This window comes from Malus sylvestris, chromosome 13, assembly GCF_916048215.2.
Source record: "Malus sylvestris chromosome 13, drMalSylv7.2, whole genome shotgun sequence".
Taxonomy (NCBI): Eukaryota; Viridiplantae; Streptophyta; class Magnoliopsida; order Rosales; family Rosaceae; genus Malus; species Malus sylvestris.
In genome coordinates, this window is record NC_062272.1 from 10,773,881 (window position 1) to 10,791,907 (window position 18,027).

Consider the following 18,027-nt stretch of genomic DNA (forward strand, 5'->3'; position numbering starts at 1 on the left):
ATTGAAATTTACAAACTGATTGAAACCATTGGTAGATTATTTTGTGGTAATCTGATTGTATGCTATACAGTGCTTCCATAAGTTACTACTTAAGTGCTTATTAGTTATACTGGGATCAATATCTCTAGCATATCATTTTTTTTAGCTTATATTATGCCGATAACCTTTTGTGCAGTTAGTTGGTTTTGATGTTCTGTTCATTTTTGGATTACTTATTTTGGCTTTTAGGTAGTTTCTCCTGAGTTTACCTTCTATGATTCTTCAAAGTCTTGTCTGGATGATTCATATGGTGAAAAGCTTCTCCGTGCAAAGTTGGATTTTAGCTTCATGTAAGAGTTTTCATATTTGTTTTTCCCATACTTTTACACTGTTTTCCAGGTAAAAGGTAGGGCGTAATAGAAGTTACTCTGAAAGCTTGCTTACTTGAAATTTAACACTTATTATACTCCTAAATGTATTACGTAAAAAATATTTGCCCTAACTGAGCTAAATAACCTGTTAATACAGGTATGCATCCAAAGAAAATGATACCTGGGTTCGAGCCCTGGTGAAAGATCTTACAGTTGAGGCTGGTTCTGGTCTTATTGTTCTTGATCCAGTGGATATATCAGGGGGTTACACTTCTGTGAAGGACAAAACAAATATGTCTTTGTTATCAACTGATGTTTGCTTCCATCTTTCACTGAGTGTTGTTTCTCTTATACTTAATTTGCAAACCCAGGCAACATCAGCATTGCAATTCGGAAATTCTATGCCACTGGCTGGATGTACAAATTTTGATCGAATTTGGGTGTCCCCAAAAGGTATTTTCTCATACTCTCCGGTGAAGTTTAATATCTTAATTGCTCCATTTCTTTTCATCAGAATGGCTTTCATGTGAGTCATCAAAGACTTAACATTGTTGTGTATTTATGCAGAAAATGGTTCCTGTTACAACCTTACCTTTTGGAGGCCTCGAGCACCTTCAAATTATGTTATACTGGGAGATTGTGTGACATCAAGGTAGAATTGAATGGAATGTTTTTCAGAGAACACAATATTTTCTTAATGAAATGGAAATTACAATCTCTAGACTGCAGTCCACATAGACAGAGATGAAACTAAAGGGTCCTATTTTACAAGAAGAGTCATCAGACAATTTGGCCCCATGCTGCATATCCTTATGTGTTTTATAAATATAATTTATGCAGATGAGTTTACAAGTAGTAATAAATTAAAAAGGAAGGCAATGTAAATATCATAACTATGAGTTAATAAATATCATAACTATGAGTTAATCTGGTGATGTTGTTTGTATGTGTCATGGTTCCGAGTGTAAAGGTGGACTTCTTGTCCATCTCATGTACTTTTTGAGCTTATACACTCAAATATTGAGAAGAAGAAAAAATCTGTTCGTTGTACGTTGCCATTAGGTAGAAACTTCCCAGGCATGTGCTAATGCTCCTTTATCATTTGAAATTAGTAATCTTGGTGAGTTTTATTAAAGCTTGTTAAACCTGCATAAATTTTATTGTATCAAAGCAATTTACATGTCCCCGTGCCTATGTAATCATGATTTGTATTATTTTCATCCAGTTGTCCGGAAGTAAAAGGAACATAAAGTAGATGACGTAATTAATAATATATGGATGGTTTGGGTACAGCTCACTGTATTTCGTTTATTTTCTTGATTGTTGATCTATTTGGGGAAGATACTCACCTTGTTTGTTCAAGCTGTTCTGTTTTTGTGATAGTGTGTTTCGATGCTATACTTAGTTATTTTTGGTTTCTTGTGATGTCATCAGGCCAGTTCCTCCTTCACAGGCAGTAATGGCAGTGAGTAATGCATATGGGCGTGTGCGTCAACCAATTGGTTTTAATCTCATAGGCTTGTTCTCTACTATTCAAGGATTTGGTGGGGGGGATTCTGATGTTGGTAGTGATTGTTCTCTTTGGATGCCCGTGGCACCACCCGGATACATAGCATTGGGTTGTCTAGCAAATATAGGGAAAGAGCAGCCACCTAATCATATAGTTTATTGCCTACGTTCTGATCTTGTTACTTCAACAACATATTCAGAATGCTTATTTTCTTCTCCATCAAATCCTCATTTTGCATCTGGATTTAGCATCTGGCGGGTAGAGAATGTTCTTGGATCATTTCATGCCCATTCTTCTACTGAATGCCCTTCTGAAGACAATTGTTGTAACCTCAATCATCTTCTTCTTTGGAATTGGAATCGGCAACAATCTGGTCCTACAGAATCTGCCTCAAATTTGGCTGTTGACAATAAGTATGCAAGTCACCAAACCAGAAACCAGACTGGAAATTCTTCTCGATGGGATATAGTCAGATCAATTTCAAAGGCAAATAATTGTTTTATGTCGACCCCCAACTTTGAGAGAATCTGGTGGGACAAGGGTAGTGACCTCCGCCAACCAGTCTCAATATGGCGGCCCATCGCGCGTTGTGGCTATGCTATATTGGGTGATTGCATAACCGAAGGGTTGGAAATTTTATCTTTGTGTGTTCTTTATCAGGTTTTAGTCAGTTGAGTTTTTATTGTTATTGTGATTTTTGCTAACCAACATGTGTTCTTTCCTTCTTTCAGCTTAGAACCTCCAGCTGTGGGCATAATTTTTAAGGCTGATGATCCTGAAGTATCTGTGAAACCTGTACAATTTACTAAAGTTGCCCACATTGTAGGGAAAGGTTTCGATGAAGTATTCTTTTGGTACCCACTTGCTCCGCCTGGTTATGCATCTCTTGGATGCATAGTCTCCAGGACGGGTGAAGCCCCATGTGTTGATATAATTTGTTGCCCTAGGATGGATTTTGTTAACCAAGCTAATATTCTTGAGGCGCCAATTTCAAGATCTTCGACTTCAAAGGGATCTCAGTGCTGGAGCGTTTGGAGAGTTGAAAATCAGGTTGGGTTTCTTTCTTTCTTTATTCAGTTTATTTAATTTTGTGTGGAGGTAGTGTGGGGCTGGGGAGGGGATTGGAGACATAAACTAAAGATCTAAGCTAAAGATAACTGGTGGCCACAGCCTATACAAGAAATTAAGTTACATTCAGCTCAAAACTTGCACCTAATCATGTAAGAAGAACAGAAACAGAAAACTTCCTCTGTAAGTTTTCAATTGTATTAACTGAACAATCAATTACACATGTATGGATGTATATAGCCTTTTGGCTATTTACATTAATACCCTTTAACTGCTTTAACTAATCACTTAACTACCTTGACTAATCACAGCTATTAACAAACTAATTACATTTAGTTATAACAAACTATTTTACAGTAGCTGTAATGGATGACTTGTCATTCTCCCTAATACACCCCCTCAAGCTAAAAGGGGAATCATAGTTGATTCCAATGGGAAGCTTGGAACACAGATAAGCAAATCTGCTTTTAGACAGAGACTTGGTGTGAAGGTCAGCCAATTGATCTTCGCTGCAAACAAACTGCACTTTAATGAGTTTTTGCCAGGACCAATTCTCAAATGTAGTGATAAGCAATCTCAACATGCTTAGTTCGAGCATGAAAGATAGGATTAGATGCTAATGAGATTGCTGAGATGTTGTCACACCATAATGTAGGCTGTGTAGTCAATGGAAAATGAAGATCACGAAGGATTTTGCACACCCAAGTGATTTCTGCAGCATTGTGAGCTAAGGACCGATATTCAGCTTCTGTAGATGAATGTGCAATAGTGCTTTGTTTCTTGGCACTCCAGCTGATGAGATTAGGTCCAAGGAACACACAATATCCACTAGTGGAACGCTTATCAAAGGTGCAGCCGGCCCAATCAGCATCAGAGTATGCTGAGAGATGAACGGAGCCCTTTGTGAACCATAAACCATGCAAAATAGAACCTTTAGGGTGCGTTTGGTACGTGGGATGGGACGGAACAAAGTGGGACGGAACCGTTCCGTCCCACGTTTGGTGCGCTAAAATTATGTGGAACGCGCGTCCCACGGAACGAAAATGGGTTAGATTTTGGTTCCCCCTCCCCCCCCTGGAACGGGTTTTTCCATCCCGTGGGACACAAACTTTATAACTTTTTGGACAACAATACCCCTCTTATTTTTCATTAATTACATTGTCTACCTCCCTTTCTCTCCCGTAACCTCCTCTCTTCTACCCTTGTCTCTCCCGTAGCCCTCCTCTTCCTCCACCACAAACCCAGTAACCCAACTGCTAACCCAATCCCAGCAAACCCATCCGACGACGACGACGTCACCATAGCAAACCCTCTTCTTCTCCGGCGCCGTCTGGCGTCACGAACATGACCCGTATCTCGTAATCTCCGTCCGTGTAAGTGAGGTGGATCTGATCCGGAACACGACCCGATTCGAAGCTAAGCTCGTCATTCCTAATCTGAGGTGGCGAGCAGGTGGGCGGTGCCGGGGAGGGGGTTGTGGTCCTGGTCGAGGTGGTTGGCGAGCAGGTGGGCGGTGCCGGGGATTAGGACGAAGTCGCCGATTTGGAGAGGGAGGTTGGGGAGAGAGAGTGAAACAGTTTGGTGGGTCGGGGGGAAGAAGGTGGATGCTGCACAAAGGACGATTGAAATCAATTTTGGGATTTTTCTGTGTTTGATTTGAAGAGAAAGAAATTGTTTGGGGGTCTGATTCGTCATTTTTTTTCGTTCCGTCCTATGCATACCAAACATAACACGAACCTCCATTCCGTTCCGTCCCGTCCCGTCCCGTCCCGTCCCGTTCCGTTCCGTCCCGTCTGCGTACCAAACGCACCCTTAAGGAATCTAAGAACTCGTTTGGCTGCTTGAAGATGTTGTTCCCTTGGAGCATGCATAAATTGACATATCTGGTTGACAGCAAATGCAAGGTCCGGTCGAGTCCAAGTAAGATATTGTAATCCACCAACTATAGAACGATATTCAGTGGGATTTGAGAAGAGTGGCCCATTGTGATCCAGTTTCTTGGACCTAAGAGGTGTGCAGCAAGGTTTTGCACGTTCCATATTGGTTTTCTTGAGAAGATCAACCAAATACGTAGTTTGATGAAGGAAAATCCCTTTGGATGATCTGTGCACTTCTAAGCCCAAGAAATAATGTAAAGAACCAAGATCCTTCACTAGAAATCTAGCACTAAGTTGTTGAATGAATTGTTGACAGAGTTGAGAGTTGGGGCCAGTAACAAGGACATCATCAACATAAACGAGAACAATAATCAATTGAGGACCATTGAGAACAAACAAAGAAGCATCAGATGAAGATTGTTTGAACCCAAGTTGTTGAAGAACTTGAAACAATTTATCAAACCAAGCCCGAGGAGCTTGTTTGAGACCATACAGAGATTTCCTTAATTTGCAAACATAACTGGGAGAAAGAGGATCAATGAAGCCTGGAGGTTGTTGCATGTAAACATCTTCCTTTAAATCTCCATGAAGGAAGGCATTGCTGATGTCTAATTGGTTTAAAAACCAATTATATTGAACAGCAAGTGTAAGAAGAATTCGAATTGTGACCGGTTTAGCAACTGGACTGAAGGTTTCTTGAAAATCAACACCTTCTTGTTGATGAAAGCCCTTTGCCACAAGGTGAGCTTTAAAAAGTCCACTGCCCTAAATTCTTGGTCACCAAAGTTCTTCAAGAACCTAAATATTTATTCTAGCTCCAAAAAGTCCACTGCCCTGCCTTGTCATCGAATATCTTGTTATTTATATCTAAAAATAATTACAACAACAACAACAAAGCCTTTTCCCACTAAGTGGGGTCGGCTATATGAATCCTAGAATGTCATTGCGCTCGGTTATGTGTCATGTCCTCTGTTAGATCCAAGTACTCTTAAGTCTTTTCTTAGAGTCTTCCAAAGTTTTCCTAGGTCTTCCTCTACCCCTTCGGCCTTGGATCTCTGTCTCGTAGTCGCATCTTCTAACTAGAGCGTCAGTAGGCCTTCTTTGCACATGTCCAAACCACCGTAACCGATTCTCTCATCTTTCCTTCAATTTCGGCTACTCTTACTTTACCTTGGATATCCTCATTCCTAATCTTATCCTTTCTCGTGTGCCCACACATCCAACGAAGCATCCTCATCTCCGCTGCACCTATTTTATGTACGTGTTAATGCTTCACTGCCCAACATTCCGTGCCATACAGCGTCGCCGGCCTTATTGTCGTCCTATAAAATTTTCCCTTGAGCTTCAGTGGTATACGATGGTCACACAATACGTCGGATGCACTCTTCCACTTCATCCATCCAGCTTGTATTTTATGGTTGAGGTCTCCATCTAATTCTCCGTTCTTTTGCAAGATAGATCCTAGGTAGCGAAAGCGGTCGCTCTTTGGTACTTCCTGATCTTCGATCCTCACCCCTAACTCATTTGGGCCTCCATTTGCACTGAACTTGCATCCATATATTCTGTCTTTGATCGGCTTAGGCGAAGACTTTTAGATTCCAACACTTCTCTCCAAAGGTTAAGCTTCGCATTTACCCCTTCCTGAGTTTCATCCATCAACACTATATCGTCTGCGAAAAGTATACACCATGGAATATCATCTTGAATATGTCCCGTTAACTCATCCATTACCAATGCAAAAAGGTAAGGACTTAAGGATGAGCCTTGATGTAACCCTACAGCTATGGGGAAGCTTTCGGTTTGTCCTTCATGAGTTCTTACAGCAGTCTTTGCTCCATCATACATATCCTTTATAGCTTGGATATATGCTACTCGTACTCCTTTCTTCTCTAACATCCTCCAAAGAATGTCTCTTGTGACCCTATCATACGCTTTTTCCAAATCTATAAAGACCATGTGTAAATCCTTTTTCTATCTCTATATCTTTCCATCAATCTTCGTAAGAGATAGATTGCCTCCATGGATGAGCGTCCTGGCATAAACCCGAATTGGTTGTCCGAAACCCATGTCTCTTGCCTCAATCTATGCTCAATGACTCTCTCCCAGAGCTTCATTGTATGACTCATTAGCTTAATACCCCTATAGTTCATACAATTTTGTACGTCGCCCTTATTCTTGTAGATAGGCACCAAAGTGCTCTTTTGCCACTCATTTGGCATCTTCTTCGTTTTCAAAATCCTATTGAAAAGGTCTGTGAGCCATGTTATACCCGTCTCTCCCAAGACTTTCCACACTTCGATCGGTATATCATCTGGGCCCATTGCTTTTCTATGCTTCATCTTTTTCAAAGCTACAACCACTTCTTCCTTCCTGATTCGGCGGTAAAAGGAGTAGTTTATACGCTCGTCTGAGTTACTCTACTCCCCCAAAGAATTACTCCTTTCATGTCCTTCATTGAAAAGATTATGAAAATAAAATTTAAAAAATTTAAAAATTAAAAAATTAAAAAATTAAAAAAATAAAAACAGAAAGAAGCCAGATCTTGTTAGATGAATATTTGGTTACCTGTCGGTCTAAATCTGTCATGTAAGTTTGCAGCTACCATGCCTGAAGTTTGGTAAAAAAATTATGAGAGAAAAGTAACTTTTGCCTTCATATGAAGTTTTTATTTTTATTTTACAATGATGTGTTTGTATTTAACTTATTATGTTTACTGTGCCATAACTATACAAGTTTTTACGTAATTTGGGGCTCTCTTCTGTTTCTGCAGGCCTCCACTTTGCTTGCACGGGCTGATTTGAAAAAACCATCAAGCAGATTGGCTTATGCTATTGGTGATTCCTTGAAGCCAAAGACTAGGGAAAATATAACAGCAGAGGTGAAGCTGAGATGCTTCTCTTTAACTGTTCTAGACAGCTTATGTGGAATGGTACGTCTTATAAACACATTTCTAAATGTGGAAACTGATGTAAAGGTGGTTTTCATTTCATACTGTTAGTTGTCTTGGTTGTGTTGGATAACTTCGATTTTTCAGATGAAACCACTATTTGACACAACAATCACCAATATCAAGCTTGCAACACATGGCCGACTGGAGGCTATGAATGCAGTACTGATTTCGTCTATTGCTGCATCAACATTCAATACTCAATTAGAAGCGTGGGAGCCACTTGTGGAGCCTTTCGATGGAATATTCAAGTATAATATGAGCTCTTTCTATTTGATTTTGAGTTCAATTAAATTTTTGTAATACTCAGGAACTATTTTTGTTGACTTTGTCAAGGTTTGAAACTTATGATACTAATGTGCACTCGCCATCAAAATTTGGGAAGACAGTGCGTATTGCTGCCACCAGTATCCTTAATTTAAATGTCAGTGCTGCAAACCTTGAAACTTTTATTGGGAGTGTTCTTTCGTGGAAAAGACAATTAGAACTTGAACAGAAAGCAATGAAGATAAATGAGGTAATACCTAGGTTTGATTTCTTGTGTACCTATGCTTCCTGTATTAACAAGACTTTGAATACCAAATTGTGTCTTTGCAGGAAGCTGGTGGTCTATGTGGACAAGGAGAGGACCAGACTCTCTTTGCGTTGGATGAAGATGACTTTCAGACTGTAATTGTAGAGAATAAACTTGGGTGTGAGATATATGTGAAAAGAGTTGAGGAAAACTCAGACAGAGTGGACCGGTTACATCATGGTGACTACATTTCCATATGGGTGCCGCCTCCAAGGTTTTCTGATAGGTTAAATGTTGTAGATGAATCTAAGGAAGCACGTTATTATGTTGCTATACAGATACACAAAGCCAAGGTTGTTACTGTGGTTAAATTTATTGTTTTTTCTTACCTTAAATGTTGTGTCATTTTGTTTTCTAATTTCAGGAGATAAGATTGATTCTTTTGTTTGCAGGATTTACCTATTATAGATGATGGTAACAGCCATAATTTCTTCTGTGCCTTGCGCCTTGTTGTTGATAGTCAAGCAACAGATCAACAAAAACTTTTTCCTCAAAGTGCAAGGACAAAATGTGTTAAGCCTGCAGTTTCAGAATTCAATAACTTGTATGAAGGCACAGCGGAATGGAATGAACTTTTCATATTTGAAGTTCCCCGGAAGGTTTCTGACATAGTTATTACTGCATTTTACTCTTTCCTCCCACTCTTTTATTCTTAAAGTTTCCAAGCTTGAGTGTACAAGTGTTGCAGGGCCCAGCTAAAGTGGAAGTGGAGCTGACAAACCTTGCAGCAAAAGCAGGAAAGGGTATGTACTATCGGCAATCTTCCCTGAATTATGCTTTCTTTCTTGTTTTGAACTTGCATCCACATATATTGATTCATGCACTTAGGTTGTTGAGTCACTAGTTTATCTAGAATTAATAAACCTTTTATTCAAGAGGTGAATGAAATCTTCAGCATGTTGAATATCTTCTCCCACTGTTACTACATATTGAAGAAAGTTGAGGTTCCACCATAAAACCAATTGGCATTATGGGTAATAGCCCAACTACTTATAAGCACATGCAGGGTCCCTCCTCTCATCAATAAGGGATTCATTCTCAACACATATTCCATCTTGCATGTTTATGATATATTCTGATAACTACCTGTTGCTGCTCTGAACGTGTTTTTTGGATAGGTTTTTACCAAATCCGAGCTTCACTTTGTATTAACTGCTTTCTTTTTTTCCTGTTCATTTATTAATCATGTGTACTTGACAAATGTATCACGACTGTTCTCTTTTGAATCTTTTTTCGTTTTTCTTTATCTTTTTGGTTGGATATTTTGGGCCTATTCATGCAGAAGGATATGATACTACATATTAATCATTATTTTCCCGTTTTCTTTGCAATTTCTTACTGAATATAATCATCTGGAGGCAAATTTCTTATGCATTTGTTATGGTCTCAATACAATGATACAGGGGAAGTTGTGGGTGCACTCTCATTTTCTGTTGGGCAAGGTGCAAATGTGTTGAGGAAAATGGCTTCAGTTAGGGTGTTTCATCAAGGTCATGATGTTCAGAACGTAGTATCACATCCACTAAGGGGCAGGGTGAGCATATTGCACCTTATTTATGCATTGATCGGTGTCATTGGTTGTGTACATGTACTGTCTTAGCAATTGACTGTTCTTTTTGGTTCTTCTTTGATGTTGTACTTTAAAGGTTCGACATAACAGTACCGAAGACATGGATGAATGTGGATGCCTGCTGGTTTCAACTTCTTATTTCGAGAGGAAAACAACTCCAAGTTTTCAAAGGGATCTGGAGGCTGAAAATGTAACCGATAGAGACATAGGTTTCTCTGTTGGACTTGGCCCGGATGGTGTTTGGCAGAACATTCGGTCACTGCTTCCATTGTCAGTTGTCCCAAAATGGTTACAGAATGATTTCATGGCGTTGGAAGTTGTTGTGAAAAATGGCAAGAAGCATGCAATATTCAGGGGTCTTGCAACAGTTGTAAATGAGACTGATGTTAAGTTGAAAATTTCAGTCTGTCATGCATCTAGAATTCAAGGTCGTGATTCCTCTCTAAGAAGAAGTGATAGCATAAATCCTGGGAGTTCTTTTATTTTGCCTTGGAGAAGTACATCTAGTGATTCTGACCAGTGCTTACAAATATGTCCTTCCGTTGATCATCCTCAGCCTCCATATTCATGGGGTTCTCTCGCGGCAGTGGGTACTGGTTATACATATGGAAAGGACCTGACTATTATAGATCAGGTTTCACTTTCTAGACAATATACTTCAAAGCAGGAAAATAATTTGCAAAATGTTACTTTCAAGTTGAATCAGCTTGAGAAGAAGGATATACTTTTGTGTTGTACTAGTACCATAAACAAACAGTTTTGGCTTAGTGTCGGGGCGGATGCCTCGGCACTTCATACTGAACTGAATGCACCTGTTTATGACTGGAAAATATCTGTCCATTCTCCTATGAAGTTGGAAAATCGCCTTTCCTGTCCAGCTGAATTCACAATCTGGGAAAGAACAAGAGATGGAAAATGCGTTGAACGACAGCATGGTATGATCTCTTCACGTGGGGGTGTACATATATATTCAGCGGACATTCAGAAACCTTTGTATCTAACGTTGTTTGTCGAGGGTGGTTGGGTCCTGGAGAAGGTACTAGCTCTGTCTAAATATAAGTAACATGCTTGTTATATCTCCATACCATTGTGAGTTTAATAACTATGGTTGTTCTGGCAGGACCCCGTTCTTCTTTTGAATCTTTATTCCAATGACCATGTCTCGTCATTCTGGATGGTTCACCAGAAAAGTAAAAGGTTTGTGGTTCCAGAGAAAAGATTTCTTTGACATTTTTTTGTTTGTTTGTTGTAAAAGGTGTTATTGTACTGTTGTTCCCAAAAGCTTAACCTGTTAGGATGTAGTAAATTCATATAATATTCAACACTTCTCCCTTGTGGATTTCTGTCAACCAGCATGAAACCCAACACATGGTTTTCAATGAACATTAAGAGGTTTAATTGCAAGGATTCCAACTCAGAATCTCTTGCTGTTATGCTACGTTAGGTTTTTATGCTGGAAATAATTTTTTGTATGATGTTTCCTCATATTTTTTGTTCTACAGTTGTGTGCCATTTATAATGTCCTAGGATGATGTCTCATTGGTATGTCTGAAATGATTACTTATTGGAAAATTTAAACATTTATTGTGTAACACGTAATTTATTAATTATCAGATTCATTATCTCCATTACCATCATATTCGCAGGAGACTGCGCGTGAGTATTGAACGTGAGATGGGAGGAACCACTGTTGCACCCAAAACAATAAAATTTTTTGTTCCCTACTGGATTACTAATGATTCATCTATTTCTTTGGCATATCGAGTGGTAGAAGTAGAACCTTCAGACAATGCAGATACGGACTCTCTAATGCTTTCCAGGGCAGTCAAGTCTGCAACACCAGCCTTGAGAAGTCCCACAAACTCTAGGGACAGGAAGCATTCTGCCACAAGGAGAAACATTCAAGTACTTGAAGTTATTGAGGACACTAGTCCTGTTCCTAACATGCTTTCTCCACAAGATTATGCTAGCCGTAGTGGGGCTTCGCTGTTTCCATCTCAAAAAGATGTGTATTTGTCCTCACGAGTGGGGCTTTCTGTTGCCATGCATCATTCAGAAATTTACAGTCCTGGGATATCCCTTTTTGAACTGGAAAAGAAGGTGATTTCAATAGAGCATCAAATCATTTTCCTTTTCATGAGTATTGCTTCGCAGTTTCTGAAATTTGTTCTCTATCATATGATCTTTGAACTTTCTTTTCCAGGAAAGGCTTGATGTAAAAGTATTCAGTTCAGATGGATCTTATTACAAGCTTTCAGCGAGACTGAGCATGACCTCAGACAGAACAAAGGTTGAATTTAAACATCTTGCGACTTAAATCTTTAATGTTTCTCCTCCAAGGAACTGCTAGAAAGAATGTGATGAGTGACTTACCAAATTAGTCTGTAAAACATTAGCTCTGAAGCCGGATTACAGAAAATAAGATAACTCTTAGCCTAAAGAAAAATGATGAAAGATTCTCTTCACCAGGCCATCTGCATATTTAGAATGGACAGAAGGTTCCTTTCATTGGAGGTTCCTTACTCCTTAGTAAAAGCTATTGTTGTTAGTCCCAATTTTTCGTACTTGATGGTACTCATAGGCTACACATTTGTCAAGTTTCTTTGGTATATGTTAATAATAATAAACAACTGCTCCATGGTTAATATTCAGGTTGTCCACTTCCAGCCCCACACCTTGTTTATTAATAGAGTTGGTTACAGACTCTGCCTGCAACAGTGTGATTCTCAGTCCGTGGCATGGATTCATCCCACGGACTCTCCAAAGCCCTTTTGTTGGCATTCTAGTGCCAAAGTCGAATTGTTGAAGGCCAGTGAAGTTTTATAATCTTTCATGTTCACTAATTATGCATGAATAGCATACATTGTCTGAATCCCATATGGGATTTATTATTCTTATCAGGTGCGGGTGGATGATTACAAATGGAGTGCACCATTTAGTGTTTCTAGTGAAGGTGTCATGCGTGTTTGCTTGAAGAAGGATGACGGAAATGATCAACTTCAATTTCGAATAGCTGTAAGAAGTGGAGCTAAGAACTCAAGCTATGAAGTTGTTTTCCGTCCAAACTCTTCCATTAGTCCTTACAGGTAACAGTTCACTGTGTCTTATGAAGGCTTCTGAAATGGAAAGAGCGAATATAGTTATCATAGGTATCGTAAGATAAGGAAGTTAATTCTTTTTTATGAAGGTGAAATTTTGTTGAACTTTGCAATGTCTGTTAATATGGAAGTTTTCTTATTACAGTACAATAATTCATAAATATGGTTTCTTCTCCTTTACTTGTATGCATGTGTTCCTTTGTTTTTTGGTCCACTGCTGATAGTTTTCGATCAACAGGATTGAAAATCGTTCCATGTTTTTACCCATCCGAATTCAGCAAGTGGACGGTACCAACGATTCATGGAAAGTTCTTCTTCCCAATACAGCAGCTTCCTTTTTATGGGAAGATCTTGGCAGAAGACGTTTATTAGAGATCCTGGTTGAGGGAGAAGACCCATTAAAATCAGGAAAGTATGATATTGATGAGATTTCTGATCACCAACCCATTCATCTGGGAAATGTGCCTTCTAAAGCTTTACGTGTTACTGTAATAAAAGAAGAGAAAGTGAATGTCATCAAGATCAGTGACTGGATGCCAGAAATTGATCCTTCTGGAATCTTGAGTACAAGCCACACATCGCCTCTGTCTCAGCTTTCTATACAGCAACAATCACCGGTGATCGCTGATTGTGAGTTTCATGTTATCATTGAGCTTGCTGAGCTTGGGATATCCATTATTGACCATACACCCGAAGAAATCTTGTACCTTTCGGTCCAGAATCTTGTGTGTGCATATTCAACTGGCTTAGGTTCAGGAATCAGTAGGTAAGTTTGCTTTCAATTTTTTGGCTTGGAGAACAATTTTGTTTAAGTTATTAGTCAGTGGGGTGCAGTTTTCATAACTGTTGAAAACCTTGAGTATTGTTGTAATGATATTCTACTTGTGTAATGTTGAGAATGAATCACACAACTCACATTGTTGGGAGGAGGGACCTTGCATGGGCTTATAAGTTGGGCTACTCCCATAGCAGGATGTTCCATGTGCGGCAACACGTGCTCCACGTCACTCGCTTTGTGTTGTCCACATGCTAGGCTCGAAAACTTGCACGCATGAGGGGGAGTATTGAGAATGAATCTCACATTGATGGGAGGAACACCCTAATGGTTTTATTGTAGAACCCCAGCTTTCTTCAGATTCATACCCTGTAAGGGGCAATCTTCGTCCTGTAACATAGTGAACATATACATATCAAGTTCAAAAGCTAATAAATACATCTAGGAAAAAAAAATGCTAAATGATGCAACATTATCATCAACTACTGTGGCCTAAAATTGTGATTCTTTTAGTATTATGTGTAGTTACCAGGATTGTAATGTCCGAAAATTATTAAATCTGGAAGCCTTTTTGTGTCCTGTTTTCAGGTTCAAACTTAGAATGCGGGGGATACAATTGGATAACCAGTTGCCCCTTAGTCCAACTCCAGTTCTTTTTAGACCTCAGAAAGTTGGAGATGATACTGACTATATCTTGAAAGTTTCAATCACAATGCAATCAAATGGGTCACTAGATCTATGTGTCTATCCATATATCGGTCTCCAGGTAAATATAAGAAAGTTACAATTTTCCGAAAGAAGGTTTTCTCATTATTTTTTCTCCAGTTTATGTTAATTACATGCAACTGATTATTCAGGGACCTGAAAACTCTGCCTTTTTGGTAAACATTCATGAGCCAATCATTTGGCGCCTTCATGAGATGATTCAGCAGGTCAACCTCAGTCGGTTGTCTGATACTCAAACAACTGCTGTTTCTGTTGATCCGATTATTGAAATTGGGTATTCAAGGACTCAAAATTATCTTATCATTGTTTTTCACTACATTTAGTTGTAATTCCCTTAAATAATGTTACTTGTACTTGCAGAGTTCTTAGCATTTCAGAGGTTCGATTCAAAGTGTCAATGGCTATGTCACCTAGTCAGCGGCCAAGAGGTGTCCTTGGCTTTTGGGCATCCTTGATGACTGCATTGGGGAACACTGAGAATATGCCAGTAAGCGTTGGGATTCTTCCCCCTGCTGTTTTGTGATTTCATGGTTTTTTCTTTCTTTCTGGAATTCATCCTAGAAGCTTTTGGCTGGCCTAAGTATTTACGTTTGTTATTTTAGGTGAGGATATACCAAAAGTTTAATGAGAACGTGTGCATGAGGCAGAGTTCAATGATTAGTATTGCTATTTCAAACGCTCAAAAGGATCTTTTAGGCCAACCTCTTCAACTGCTATCTGGTGTTGACATATTGGGCAATGCAAGCAGTGCCCTTGGACATATGAGCAAGGGCATGGCTGCCTTATCATTTGATAAGAAGTTCATTCAAAGCCGACAGCGAAAGGTTTGCTTAAAATAGGATATCATTAATGCCAAAGGTCTTTTTGGTTACAATTTTTTATGGTTGCAACTGTGTTACGTTCTTATAATACATGTGAGGTAGATAAAACAATTATTGGTCTACACGTGGGAAGTTGTTATTGATTTTTTTTTAAAATAATCTTTTTTACATGAATTTGTTTATATATGGTAATGAATGTTGCAAATGCAATGTACCATCCTCTCCTTGGGCTGTACTTCTCCAGCTCTTGTTCATTGCAATTTCGACACTGCTAAATCTCGGTATTTAAATTAAAAGCTATATAAGCTGGACTGTTTGTACTTATTTTTTTTATTTTTTTCATAAATTTCACTTTTCAGGAAAGCAAGGGTGTAGAGGACTTTGGTGATGTTCTCAGAGAGGGAGGTGGAGCATTGGCAAAAGGCCTCTTTAGAGGAGTTACTGGCATATTGACAAAGCCGCTTGAAGGTGCAAAAAATTCTGGTGTTGAGGGTTTTGTCCAAGGTGTTGGGAAAGGATTAATAGGTGCAGCTGCACAACCAGTGAGCGGGGTTCTAGATCTTCTGTCAAAAACTACTGAGGGTGCCAATGCGATGAGAATGAAGATAGCATCAGCAATAACTTCTGATGAGCAACTCCTCCGCAAAAGGCTGCCTCGTGTAATCGGTGGTGATAATTTGATTCGACCATATGATGGGTACAAAGCACAGGGACAGGTACTAGTTGTTTGACTGCTTTGTCAGTAATTTTTTTTTTTTTTTAATTAATTGAACTTGGTTTAGTTTTATTGATACCCTCTTTGTTGCTCATTCTGACTAAAACTTTCTTTTTCTTGGTCATGAAGGCTATATTGCAGCTGGCGGAATCAGGCTCATTTTTCCTCCAGGTTGATCTGTTTAAAGTACGTGGGAAGTTTGCTCTATCAGATGCTTACGAAGATCACTCTTTACTACGCAAAGGAAAAATTCTTCTAGTCACTCATCGAAGAGCGATACTGTTGCAAGTAAGTTAGCAGATTAGAATCATTCCTAGTGCTACAGTCCTTTCCTATCATCTATAAGTCACTAAACAATGACATTGAAACTTTTGTCATTCAGCAACCCTTCAATGTAGCTCAGAAGAAGTTCAACCCTGCTAGGGATCCGTGTTCTGTATTGTGGGATGTACTTTGGGATGACCTGGTGATAATGGAAAAGTCGTACGGGAAAAAGGACCATCCAAAATCTCCACCTTCACGGGTCATTCTTTATTTACAAGATAAATCAGAGATGAAGGAACACGTTCGTATCATAAAGTGCCTCCGTGATACCCCCCAAGCACTTGACGTGTACTCATCAATTGAACGAGCAATGAACACTTATGGACCAAACAAACCAAAGGTTAGATTTTAATGCCATATCAATGAGCTTTGTTGTGTCAGGTTGTTGCATTGACTTTTAACTTGTCCAAGGTTGGTTGACCATGGAATGCCAAACTTGTACATACAAACTAAAGAAAATCGAAAATACGCAAACTGAAAGAAAAATCGAAAGTATTTTACACCGTTGCATTGGTGTTGCTGATAGATACAGATATCTTTCTGCGGGATTCTTGTTTGTGATATTCTTCTCAACTTTTGTGACATTCTTACTGGACGGTTGACGTTTTACATGAACTTTCTTGTTTTGCAATGCTATTCAGCAAATGCTGAAAAAGAGTATGACATTGCCATATGCACCATTTGTCGATAACACCAGTGCTGAAGCTACATCAAAAGAACCAGGGTCGCCCCGACAGGTGCCGGCATCTATTCCTCGTAGTTCAACTTTTGGCAGCCGCTTCAACTGATCCCGAGATCGTTGATGGTGAGGAAATATGGTGTTTGGGAATTCTGCTGTGGTCCGGTCACAATCCTGCATGCTCAGATGTTCGTACCGTCTGACAGGTATTCTTGTTGTGATCATTGAACGAAAAATTATCATATTGGTGTCTTCGTGGGTGCTTAGGTTTATAACAACGGTGAGGTTGTTCCATACAGGTGTTTTGTAAGAAGCGGTGTAAAGGACCAGTGACAAGGACGACGTAATAAATGCCGACATGGATTTTCGTGGTCGAATTCCGACATGGATATGAATGGTGTTAGCCTCAAACACAATCGATACGATTCTTAGTACAAGGCTTATATATAGCGCATACATTTGCCATTAGTTACCAGGTCACCTATATGTATAGGTTTCAGACATTCTATGTATATATCTTACAATAGTCGATGTACACGCACCGATTACCGAAGGTGATCGTGCCGATCATTTTGAAAGCCAATTGTATATCCGGTGCCATATGAACACGATGTATGATAAGGTTTAGGAAGTAAAATCCTAGTGATTGCGTTGCACCGTGTGTTTATGTTATGGTGTAGCGCCTTCGGAGTTGGGACAATTAAAAGAACCTCACCTATTCAAGTATAAGAGCTGTAATTTTTTGTTGTATATCATCTCTTTGCTTCATGCTCGTTCGATTCCGCTAGGGAATCCAACTATTACGTAATATACCAGAAACAAAGAAAAGTTTAGGGCCTATTTGTTATCCTATTTGAAATTTTTTATCATTTCTCAAAACATTTCTTGAAAACAATTTTCTTTAGGACTCAAAAAGTTGATTGGTTTGCGATTTAAAATTTTTAAATCTTACGACTTAAATTATACAAAAATATCTAAAAAGAGGGGGTCGCA

General features: G+C 39.2%; 1 protein-coding gene across 3 annotated transcripts in view; it reads left to right on the forward strand.

The window, feature by feature from the left end:
• The window catches only part of LOC126595103 (uncharacterized), a 48,091-nt gene extending 30,307 nt beyond the window's left edge, over nucleotides 1-17,784 (forward strand). The window contains exons 36-63 of one of the 3 annotated variants that reach the window (XM_050261446.1): nucleotides 229-329; nucleotides 508-803; nucleotides 918-1,002; nucleotides 1,785-2,486; nucleotides 2,592-2,910; nucleotides 7,576-7,734; nucleotides 7,840-8,003; nucleotides 8,089-8,269; nucleotides 8,350-8,619; nucleotides 8,719-8,925; nucleotides 9,015-9,069; nucleotides 9,730-9,860; nucleotides 9,973-10,932; nucleotides 11,017-11,093; nucleotides 11,543-11,996; nucleotides 12,100-12,186; nucleotides 12,549-12,704; nucleotides 12,798-12,982; nucleotides 13,233-13,760; nucleotides 14,358-14,535; nucleotides 14,627-14,769; nucleotides 14,856-14,982; nucleotides 15,098-15,319; nucleotides 15,676-16,032; nucleotides 16,161-16,319; nucleotides 16,414-16,695; nucleotides 16,997-17,240; nucleotides 17,334-17,784. In XM_050261446.1, the coding sequence (XP_050117403.1) occupies nucleotides 229-329; nucleotides 508-803; nucleotides 918-1,002; nucleotides 1,785-2,486; nucleotides 2,592-2,910; nucleotides 7,576-7,734; nucleotides 7,840-8,003; nucleotides 8,089-8,269; nucleotides 8,350-8,619; nucleotides 8,719-8,925; nucleotides 9,015-9,069; nucleotides 9,730-9,860; nucleotides 9,973-10,932; nucleotides 11,017-11,093; nucleotides 11,543-11,996; nucleotides 12,100-12,186; nucleotides 12,549-12,704; nucleotides 12,798-12,982; nucleotides 13,233-13,760; nucleotides 14,358-14,535; nucleotides 14,627-14,769; nucleotides 14,856-14,982; nucleotides 15,098-15,319; nucleotides 15,676-16,032; nucleotides 16,161-16,319; nucleotides 16,414-16,695; nucleotides 16,997-17,143 (6,732 nt within the window). In that variant the 3' untranslated portion in view covers nucleotides 17,144-17,240; nucleotides 17,334-17,784. Of the gene's footprint in view, nucleotides 1-228; nucleotides 330-507; nucleotides 804-917; nucleotides 1,003-1,784; nucleotides 2,487-2,591; nucleotides 2,911-7,575; nucleotides 7,735-7,839; nucleotides 8,004-8,088; nucleotides 8,270-8,349; nucleotides 8,620-8,718; nucleotides 8,926-9,014; nucleotides 9,070-9,729; nucleotides 9,861-9,972; nucleotides 10,933-11,016; nucleotides 11,094-11,542; nucleotides 11,997-12,099; nucleotides 12,187-12,548; nucleotides 12,705-12,797; nucleotides 12,983-13,232; nucleotides 13,761-14,357; nucleotides 14,536-14,626; nucleotides 14,770-14,855; nucleotides 14,983-15,097; nucleotides 15,320-15,675; nucleotides 16,033-16,160; nucleotides 16,320-16,413; nucleotides 16,696-16,996; nucleotides 17,241-17,333 lie in introns of those variants that run through there. The other 2 variants (XM_050261448.1, XM_050261449.1) reach the window with 2 other exon arrangements.
• Nucleotides 17,785-18,027: the final 243 nt, after the last annotated feature.